The 11,775-nt window shown below is 32.7% G+C and overlaps 1 protein-coding gene across 1 annotated transcript; it reads right to left on the bottom strand.

The window, feature by feature from the left end:
- Nucleotides 1–8,542: 8,542 nt before the first annotated feature.
- On the bottom strand, nucleotides 8,543–11,575 carry LOC145632553 (receptor-like protein EIX2). The gene is made up of 2 exons (XM_081684920.1): nucleotides 10,639–11,575; nucleotides 8,543–10,566 (listed from the first exon to the last, which is right to left on the bottom strand). The coding sequence occupies exons 1-2, from the start codon at nucleotides 11,573–11,575 to the stop codon at nucleotides 8,543–8,545; spliced, it is 2,961 nt and encodes a 986-aa protein (XP_081541046.1).
- Between the last annotated feature and the right edge of the window lie 200 nt (nucleotides 11,576–11,775).

Raw genomic sequence — 11,775 nt, forward strand, 5'->3', positions numbered from 1 at the left:
TTTTTTCCTAACGACTCCACTATTGTACAACTGTAATGGTAATTCTATCATTAATTTTGTATGCATGTCCCGTTATTTTATAATAAAAACGGTATTTTGTACATTACTAAAAAAAATGACGGTCAAAGTTAGGCCCCGTTCTTTTCTCCTTATTTTTGCTGAACTGCAAATATTTTTATTGAAACAAAATTATATTTGCTGAACTTAAATTATTTTTACTAAACTTAAATTAACTTTACTGAACTTAAATTATTTTTGTTGAAATGAAATTATTTTTACTGATTTTATATTATATTCTTCGGTAAGAAAACTGAATTTTAATGAACTAAACTTATTTTTACTGAACTGGAATTATTTTTACAGAACTAAAATTAATTTTACTGAACTGAACTTATTTTTACTGAACTGAAGTCATTTTTACTTAATATTATTTTTTTTAAGGTGAAGAGAACAGGGCCTTGTAAATGAATATTGAAAAAGGTCCAACGTGTCATTTATTTAAGAACAAAGGGGTTTTAATTTTTTGGAAAAATATAATACTTGTATAAAAGATAATTCTTAAAGATTTGGAATAATAATAGTTTAGGTGAATATGTATAAAAGATTTGGAATAAAATTATTATAGTTGAATTATACAAATATTCTAAAATTATTTAGGTTAAAAAGAAAAGGAAGTTTTGGAGGGAAAAAACAACACTTGGATGTACACACTTCGGTGTCTGTTTTAGTATAAAGTTATTAATTATTAATTATTGACTATATATTATTATTTTTTTTTGCAATTTTTTTTAAGTATTTAAAAATATTAATAATCAAATATACAAATATTTTCCTTTCAAAAAATAATTATTTTCTTTACAAAAAAAAAAAAAAAAATACTAATAGTATTACTATACTAAAGTGATTCTTTTTTTTTCCTCCAAAAAAAATTATAATTTTTCTTATCTACTTTTTTTTTTTTTTTTTTTTTTTTTGGCTCATATTTAGGCCCTGTTCTTTTGAGCTTCTGGGCAGAGCAGAGCAGATTTCAGCAGAGCAAAGCAAAGCAGAGCAGATTTCAGCAGAGCAGAGCAGATTTCAGCCGAGCCGAGCAGAGCAGAGCAGATTTTATTATTATTATTATTATTATTTTATTATTATTATTATTATTATTATTATTATTATTATTATTATTTTATTATTATTATTATTATTATTATTATTATTATTATTATCATCATCATCATCATCATCATCATCATCACTACTACTACTACTACTACTACTACTACTACTACTACTACTACTATTATTATTATTATTATTAAATATTAATTATTATTATTATTATTATTACTACTACTACTAATATTATCGCATTATTATTATAATCATTAAATTTTTAAAGTTAAATATTAATTATTATTATATTAATTATAATTATTATTAAATATTATTTAATTATTATTATTAAAAATTAATAATTAGTATTATGTTTAAATATTAGTCATTATCTTAATATTAATTTCTATTATAAAAATCAATTATTGTTATTATAATTAATATTATTAGTTACAAATATTATTATTACTGTTAGTATAATTACTATTATTATTACTATTATTATTATTAAATATTAATTATTATTGTTATTATTATTATTATTATTATTAATTTATTATTATTATTATTATTAAATATTAATAATTATTTATTATTTTTTTTATTTTTTTTTATTAAATATCAATAATTAATTATTGTTATTATTATTATTAAGTATTAATTATTATTATTATAATTAAATATTAATTATTTATTATTATTAAATATTATTTATTTATTATTATTATTATTATTATTAAATATTAAATATTAAATATTAATTATTTATTATTATTAAATATTAATTATTATTATAATAATTTAATATTAAGTATTAATTTTAAGTAGAATAGAGCAGGGCAGAGCAGAGCAGATCAGATTTCAGCAAAGCAGAGCAGAGCAGAGCAGATTTCAGCAGAGCAGAGCAGAGCAAAGCAGCTCTAAAGAACGGGGCCTTAGTTGGTTAGTTTGCTATACAAGTTTATCAAATCAAAATTGTTACACTAATGATTTCAATTATATCACCTTCCTATATTTTATAATATCGATCATTTTTAATATAAATGTACTGAGTTAAATTCCGGACATCGAACGGGTACTACCTAGTTTCTATTCAAAATGCTATGAAAGGGTGGTTTCTTAGAAAATTCTACCAATCCCACAAATTAAAGTCTGATCTTATATGCTCACTAAGTTGACTTCAAGTCTTTCCCTTAACAACAAAAAAGATGACTTCAAGTCTTCTTACCGTGTTTGATAATGGGTCCCTTGGACTTTTTCAAATTGGAAAATTCAGATTTTATTGTCCTAGCTTCATTTTCACGGTGATAAGACTGATTACTCGTAATTATGTATTTTGTCTCATACTTCAAATCTTCTACGTATTCAAACAAATCCATTTTAGAATGTTGGATATGCAAGTTTGGGTTTTTGGGGAATTTGCTATTGTTGACTTGTTGTGGTATGGTCCGATTCATAGGGTTGGTGAGGCTTGTATTTTGTTTGTTGTTTCGTCTTTTGATTTTTTCAGTCGAAGGAGTTTCAAAAGATTATCCGTTAATGTCTTTGTTTTAAGTTTTAAACTTGTTAGAGATATCGGAAAATATATGTGTGATATATTTTCCGTATATATCATTTAAGAGAATAATATATTGATATACCATATATCCTAATGATATATTCTCAAAATAATATCTTAACATAAATATCCTAAATATATTATTCTCTTAAATGATATATACGGAAAATATATCACACATATATTTTCCGATATCTCTAACAAAACTTAATAATGGATTTTTATTCTATTGCTTTGAAATCCATCTATAGGAATATATTTAAAAGCGTTCCTAAAAACGTCTATATGCCATGTAGACTCCTCATTTCACCACGTCACTTACTCAATTTCTTATGATGACACGTCATCCACTCACCAACTTGACTTGAAGAAAGGTTATTGTTTAACCATCTAGACTAATTTAATTATCAATTATGCTTTAATCTTGCACAATAAATAATATTATACTATGAAGTATTGAAGACACATAGTTCATACAAACTATTAGATGCTCTTAAAAATTAACATTTGCACTATTATAGAAGTTGTAACCCGGGACAACGCGCAGACTACTCACTAGTAGAATGGAACATTCTTAGGTAATTTGATTAACTACAAATTTTGCATTTGAGAATTCCTCTGAAATATGGCCACATATATAGCTATACTCACATATATCTTGTTCATTATCATGTCTAAAGACTGGAAGTAGGCGTATCTCCAAGAATGTTTAAATACCAAAGTGCCACAAACTCCCCAGAATCCAAGGTAGAAACCAACCCCGGCGCTAACATACAATCCTACATAAAACTTATCAGTATGATCATTGCCTGTTTTATCTTCCTTTTGTTGCGATGAATCGTTTCCCTCTTCTACAAGAGGGTAGTCCTCGGTTAGGGGCTCACCGTTGTAGGGAATAATTTCAAGCGTTAATCCCATAGCTTAAACCCCACTGTGATCATACACTAAAGTACGGTGGCGTCCAAAAGGGAAGAAGATAGAGCAAAAGAGTCGCCAACAAGTTTTTAAGGAACTTGTAAACCGTTCACGAGGTGAAGGTTACACCCCTTAACGATCCAAGAGATCGTCAACTCCATAAGGTCTTGAACCAAATAAGGGTTCGGGGATGAAGGTACAAATCCAACCTAAAAGAGATTGAACCCGCCCTAATAATAGGCCTCTACTTTATTCTGATCGTATTCATGTGCGCTTTCTGACTAACATGCAATCAATAGGTTTACCCTAAACCTGTTTAATCTATGTTAGTTGAATTTAATGCACAAATAAATTATTATTGGCGATCACTTGAAATTATAATCACAATTAACCCTAACAAGATTATTAATTATCTTATTAAGCGTGATTACAAGTACCAATTCCCTTTAAACATGCATAAAAGGCGTGATCAAGCAATAAAGAATAATGTATCAAGCAACATAATAAATAAAATCATAACAATAATTATAATTATAATAACAATAAAAATAATCATCATCACAATAACAATAATAATATTCATAATTATAACAATTATAATCATAATCATATTCATGTTAATATTAAAGCATAATAATAATAGCAAGATCCTAGGAATGATACTAACAAGATTAATAACAAACCATAGCATGTCACTAAGTAATAAAAATCAAATCTTTAGCCCTAACATGATACTAACAATCATAAGTATTAGGAAGAGCATAGGAAACATCACAGGAATCATGATAAACATATTTGATATTAAAATTACCCTAGACATGATACTAGGAATATCATAATAACAATTTAAACATGATTTCTACATAATAATATCAATAAATCAAGTAAAGCACTTACTTTGATGCTTCGTACCTCTTTCTAATAACAAAATACACACGTTAGTAACTTCAAGGAAAATAATAATCAAAACAATTAAATTAAATAATTGAAAGAGAGATATTTGGGACCAAACCCTCAGGCAAACCTTTCACGTTTAGGGCGAAGGCAACTTCGAATATGGCTAGGTGTTTCTAGATCTTGTGAATGCGGAATTTTGTATGTAAAAGACAAGGTTTAGAAGAAAAAGAGAGTGAGATGAATGAATTAAAGAATGAGGAGAATTGATGAATCTTGATTGAGAGAAAACTGATTGTAGGTGAATGAAAACGGAGTTTTTAATACGATATTTATAGAGAAAATCAGCCAAAAGATAAAATAAACAAAACAGAGTCTGACGCACAGAAAACAGAGCTGGCGCCACCCTTGGCGCCAGGCACCAACACTAACGCCAGGCGCCAAGGCCTGGGGTTAGGCGCCAAGCTTATTTCCAACGCGTTTTTGAAAATCAGATAACTTTACCGTACTGGAGGATAAAATCATATAATTTCCTCGAAAATGCTATTTGATTTTAATTATAACTCTGAAAGTCAAAAGTCAATTTATCAATGCTAATTGAATTAGGAATTAAAAGAACCTTCTAGAAGATTCTAGAAGACCAAAACCATTCCTAATTGCATTAGGAATGATAAATCATATTAGGCCCTCCCCTAGATCATTGGGCCGCACATAAGGCTCAAACCGGGCCCAGTTTAGTAAATTGGCCATAATTTCCTCAATATTCATCGGAATTGGGCTTATAATATATCGTTGGAAAGCTCTTGTCAAGCCCCATCCAACTACACTACTATTAGATCCATATCATGGACCAACCAAACTGGATTGGCTGTTTTTTAAAAATAAGTTTTCAAAAATAGAGAGAAGAAAAAAGAACTAAAACTATCCGCAGCACTAGACTTTCCACACTTTCACTTCATTCGATTATGATTCGACGCGAAAGGTACTCATCACTGGGTTTGGTTTTGGGGAGACACAAATGGGTGTCTACAACCGTAGAGGTGAAGATTACCCGAGAAAACAAAATATTGGAATCTCCAAAGTGAGGATGGAATAGGCCCTGACAGATGATTAAAGGACAGATCAAGGGAGCTCAGGATCCCGGCTTGATCAAGTTGAGGGATAACTCCTGTTAGTAAGTTGTGTGATAAGTCTAAATATGTGAGATTTGACAGGTACCCGAGAAAATGTGGAATATTACTTGAAATCGAGTTGTTTGAGAGATTGAGATATTCAATAGACTTGAGGTTTCCCATTGCATCAGGGATCGGACTTGACAGTAAATTGTTTGACAGCTTCAGATATACAACAGACTCTAAATTCCTAATTGTGTCAGGAATAGGCCCTGAAAATGAGTTGTCAGAGAGTTTAAGGTATGCAAGAGACTTAAGGTTTCCTATTGCATTGGGAATGAGTCCTGCGAGTAGATTATTAGACAGATCGAGATATGAAAGTGAACGTATATTCCCGATTGCAATAGGAATAGAACCTACAAGTTGATTGTTAGAGAGATCAAGATATGAAAGACTACGAATTTGTCCAAATGTGGTTGGAATGGGGCCTGAAAGAGAGTTATGAGAGAAGTTGACATGCACAAGGTGAGTGTTGATCCCTCTCAGGTTGAACAACAACTCGAATATTGAATAATCATTCAAGAAATTGATAGCGAGATTGGGGAAATTCCCTGTTTCTCATATTTTGTTTCTCATGAGGGCATTTTCGTGAATAAATCAACAACTTTTTCAATATTGTGGGCTCCACAGTTGAATAAAGTTGAAAAAGTTGTTGATTTATTCACAAAAATGCCACCATGAGAAACGAATTCGTTTCTCACCGTGAGAAACTGGGACATCCTCGCGAGATTGATAACAGCAAGGTTGGCAGAGGAATTGATATAAGAAAATGGCGGATGGATTGTTGAAGGAAGGAGAAAATAATCTAAGTGAAGGCCTTTTAAGGAGGGAAGGTTGTTAATGGCTTGGAACTAACCAATCTGTAGCTTCGATAAGATAAAAATTACTCAACCGGAGGTTTTCTAACAAAGTAAGATGGAAGAGCCAATGCAAGCTATTGGAAGACAAGTGAAAATTGTTACTAAGATCAAGATATGTTAAACGAGAAAGATTTCCAAGGCAATGGGGTATTTCCCCTGAAAATCGGCTGTTAGAGAGATTAAGGTGCTTTAGTTTAGACAGGGAACCAAGAAATGTTGGGATAGATTGCTGTTGGAAATAATTGGAACTGAGGTCCAAGTATTTTAAATGCTTAAGATCGACGAGGGAAGAACTTAGATTACCTCCAAGATAACAATCTTTACGGCCATGAAGATCGAGCGTGATGACATGGCCTGTGCAGTTGCTGCAACGGACACCAGACCACTTGCAGCAGTCTAGACTGTTTTCTATATGTCCCCAAGAAGTTAGCGGATTGCACGTATCAAATTCGATGCCATGTTTAATATTTATGCCATGTTTTCTATATGTCCTCAATCTTTTCGTTTTCAATACACCTGATGTTGTTGTGACTCTCAATACTTGTTGCAGAACTAGAATGACCACTGTGACAGCATAAGTATATACAAAAAAGCTGAAACAGGAGGTGAGGGGATGCTCAAGTTAGAAGTTTAGTTTTTGGTGGGGAGTTTAATTTGTTCACTGTCAACTTTGAAGATTTTAACAAGAAAGTCAAATTTGGCTTGCTTGGTGTCCTAAAGTCAATGTAAGTTTTGTAATCTTCAAATGCAAATTGACTTAAACCCTTCTTGCGGTTTATTTTGAGTTGTTATCTTTTCAAATCTGAAAAGTAAAGATTTTAAGTGGGCAATCTATTTTATAATGCTAACTACAGGATCGGAAGAAATATTCCTACATTTAGTCTATGATCTGATAGTCTGATACACATTTCAAAATGTTATTAGTGCATTTTCAAAGTTAATAGGTGCGTGATTAGCAACTCTAGTACGTAGTACCATAACGGAAGTTACAGCAGGTCTGTAGGACAAAAGGAGGATTTTGTACCATCTTGACATCCAATTAAGGCTAAGTGACTATTGGATGAAACTCGTAAAAAGGGCTAAAACGAATCTATGATTTTAGAATTGCCGCCTACTCCCCCATTTCTAAAGACGGGTGTAATCAAACAATAGTACTAAGTATTATATTTTGAGAAACCAAAGTATTAAAATTTTTATTTGAGGACAATAAGAGTCAAGTATGTTCTTATTTAAGTGGATTCTTGTTAGAAACTATACTGGTGATGATTTGAATATGACATGTTTTTGTTTTACATATAATCAAACAGTAGTACTAAGTATTATATTTTGAGAAACCATAGTAATCTAAAATTTAATGAATATGATATGTCTAATTTTATACTTTGTGCATACATCAGAATCACACAATAATTTCACGAAATTCATCACTTCCTGTGCTAGAGCTAACCAAATCTTCACCACGTATACTCAATCTAGATAAAAAATCCAGGAAAAAAATAAGGATGATTAATATAGGAGTAACTAAAATGAACTAAATGCTGCAGTTGCAATTGCAAAGTATGATAAGAATCACATTGATTATATTACATCACATTCAATTCTTCAGCAAGCTAAGGTAAATTCTGATCTGTTTGTCAGCAATGATTACATGACTAACATCCGGAAGGCTAGCTTTCCTTCATCCAGATTCCAGACCCTCAGTTCATTGTAAGCAAAAGAGGACTTAACAATGACATGTGCTGCTATATTACATACTCTAGGACAGAACGAGAAAGTATTGAACTCAAACTTCTTACCCATGCTAAGAGCATCTAAATTCTAAAACAAGAATCTAAACAGTAGACTTCTCATTTTGCGCTCCGTGGAGAATGTATTAGGTAGACCATGGGAAAACTAAGTTGATTCCTCAAGCACCGAATCTCAGCCTGCTGCATATTTGTAATATGTCACATTCAGTGCAATCATATTAGATTCATCATAGATACAGTTAATAATATTCAGTCAAGATCCAACAAAAAAAATGATAAAGAAACTTACTGGATTTAGAGCCTCCTTTTAAATTTAGCAATGCTCAATGAAACCATGACATAGAGCCTATCTTTCATGTCATCAAAGAACTTAAAAAAGGCATGTCTCCAAGATCTTTTCAGCACCAATGTTCCACAAACTCCCCAAAATCCTATGATAAATCCGAGCACAACACTTACGTACAACCCCAGGAAAAACATCTTGTCATCATCAGTGTCATCCTGGGGAGTAGTATTATCTCCCATCGTCGAGTTGTGGTGTGGTTGATCCCAAGAGCAATTCGAGAGAGGAGCTCCACAAAGTTGAGGATTTCCAGCATATACTGAAGCATTGAAGCCTTGAAGTTGAGTGCCCTTCGGAATTTCTCCTGAGAAGTGGTTGTTTGACAAATCCAAGTTGCTGAGAGAACTCAAAGCAGTGATGCTTGCAGGGATTACACCAGAGAGGTGGTTGTTTGACAAATCGAGAACTTCTATAGCTGTCAATAGTCCAATTTCCGGTGTGATCTTTCCAACCAAACTGTTTCTTGATAAGTTCAAGGAGACGAGACCTTGCAGAGCTGAAATTTCTATGGGAATTTCTCCTTCCAACTTATTGTTTGAAAGATCAATGAGCTTGACTAGTCCTAAAGACTCCCCAAAGCTCCTTTCTGTTTGTTTCCACATAATCATTGCAATATCAATGTATGGTCCAATCTCAAAGGCACTTGAAAAATCCGGAACAAATTCTGGAATTAGATCTAATGTATTTTGCATTGCTGTAAGATTACAAATGCAGTTTGGAATGGTTCCGGTAATTTGGTTGCCAGCGAGATCCAAGATTTGAAGATTGGGCATTTGGCAGAGGCTCAAAGGTATTTCTCCAGTGAAATTATTGCTTCCTAGGCTAAGTAAACTGAGAGTTTTGTAATTTCTCCCAATACCAGGCAATATATGCCCTGTAAAAGCATTATGAGCAAGATCAAGAACAACAAGGGATGTGCAATTCTCTAATGATCTTGGAAGTTCTCCTGAAAAACTATTGTTGCGCAAGTGCAACGACTCCAATTGCTTCAAATAACTAATTGAAGGTGGTATACCACCATACAAGTTATTGTTATCTAAGTGGAGAATGGATAATTGGTCAAAATTCATCCAACAATCTGGAAGTTTGCCAGACAACAAGTTATTCGAGAGATCAAGATCGGATAGATATGTTGTTACCTTAGGACACAAAAAGGGGACAGGGTCAGAAAACCTATTGTTATTCAAGCGTAATGAAGTAAGGTATATTAGATTTGTTGGTATTGCACCTTCAAGATTGTTAAAGCTCATATCTATACCATGCATAGAAGATGTGATTGGTATTTCAAAATTTGGAAGTGCCCCATGTATCATATTATGAGACATGTTGAGATAAGAAAGCTTTGATGGCAATGTAAAAAATTTTGGAATGCTGTCTGAAATCCCAGCAGCAGATATATCAAGAAGCGAATAATTTTTTTGGCTCACAAGCCAGTTTGGAAAGATTGGTCCCAACATGCAGGAACTTAATGAAATAGAATTCAGCTGGAATGGAGGAACCCAATCATCTTCAATATCAAGCACTAGTGTTGGATTATTTGAAAGGTCTAAGTCTAGTAATCTTGAAAGATTTGAGAAGTGGATGCTAGAGAGAATACCATGCAGAGAGTTGGAAGAAAGACTCAACCTATCGAGCATTGATAGTTGACCCAAATGAGGACTGATTGTTCCATTCAAACAGTTATGATCAAGACTTAATATTTGTAATGATGAAAATGTGCCAATCGTGTCTGGAATTGGACCCCAGATTTGATTATTACTCAAATCTAAATCCAATAAGGACTTGTTTGCGCATCCAGTTAGTGTTTGGATTATGTTGGGAAGCTCATCGGTGATGTTGGCTTTTTCCAAGTGGAGAACTTGTAAGCTACACAGATTGCCAAATGTTTTAGGGAATTTCGAGAGCTGGAAATTAACTGATGAAAGGCCGAGATGTTGGAGAAACTGTAAGTTTGAAATTGTGTCTGGAATCGGACCTTGCAATTTATTGTAGGAAAGGTCTAGATGCGAAAGAGCATGCATATATCCAAGTGCTTTAGGAAGGGGACCTTCTAGTTGATTACCAGAGAGGTCTAGATAAGAAAGATTATGCATCTTCCCAAATGCACTTGGAAAGGGGCCATCAAGTTGATTACCAGTGAGATAGACATATGCAAGGTAAGTATCAGTTCCACTCAAATTAAAAAGCCATTGGAATATTGATGAATCATTCAAATTATTTACAGCAAGATTGAGATGTGAAAGAGTGGTCGTGGAGTTTTTGTATGAAAGTGGCCATGGAACTCTAGATGGAAGGTTACACATCTCCAACTGGAGAACCCTTAAGAATGGGAGGTTGTTCACGATTTTTAGCCACTCTATGACTGAACTGAGATCGATACTACTCAAGTCAATGTATCTTAATAGGTTTAGATGTGAGAGCCACGACAAGTTTTTGATATAGAGATTAAATTCGGCATCCCGCCAATGAGAAAGATCAAGAGAAATCAAGCTGGAAAGGTTTCCCAGTTGGTGTGGAATTTCTCCACTAAATCCAGAATTGGATAGATTAAGGTATTTCAAATTAACAAGAGATCCAACAAAACGAGGGATGGGATAGCCTTGAAAATTATTGAGGCTGAGGTCCAAGTAACTTAGATGCTTCAAATTAACAAGGGAAGAACTCACTTTACCTTGCAAACAACGCTCTTCTAAATTAAAAGTGTCAATGCCACGAAGGTCGATCTTGATTACATGGCCAGTTCGGTTGTTACAACGGATGCCACGCCATTGACAACAGTTTTTATTTTCATCATTATCTCCCCAAGAAAACAGCAGCCCGCAACTATCGAATTGAATGCCCTCTTTGAATTTCAACAAAGCTTCTCTTTCTTTCTCAATACACATGATGTTGTGGTGGCTGCTAATGGTATCAATCCCATGAGCAACACAAATGAAGTAGGAAAATAGCAAAAAACAAGAAAGGAGGAGTTTATGAGAATACATTGTCACCAAACTTTATTTTGGCTAGATCAATGAATGTATATGTACCAATTTATGTGCTAAACATATATACTTATATATATCGAACTTTGAAGCGTTAAATTAGTTTCTCCTAAATATTAGAATTGCACTATGTAGAAATTATCATACTGTGCTCACAACTTCACATGCAAGTTATAGTAAATCATGACAATGAAAGAAAT

The sequence above is a fragment of the Chenopodium album genome, chromosome 5 (genome assembly GCF_948465745.1).
Source record: "Chenopodium album chromosome 5, dcCheAlbu1.1, whole genome shotgun sequence".
In the NCBI taxonomy this organism is placed as follows: Eukaryota; Viridiplantae; Streptophyta; class Magnoliopsida; order Caryophyllales; family Amaranthaceae; genus Chenopodium; species Chenopodium album.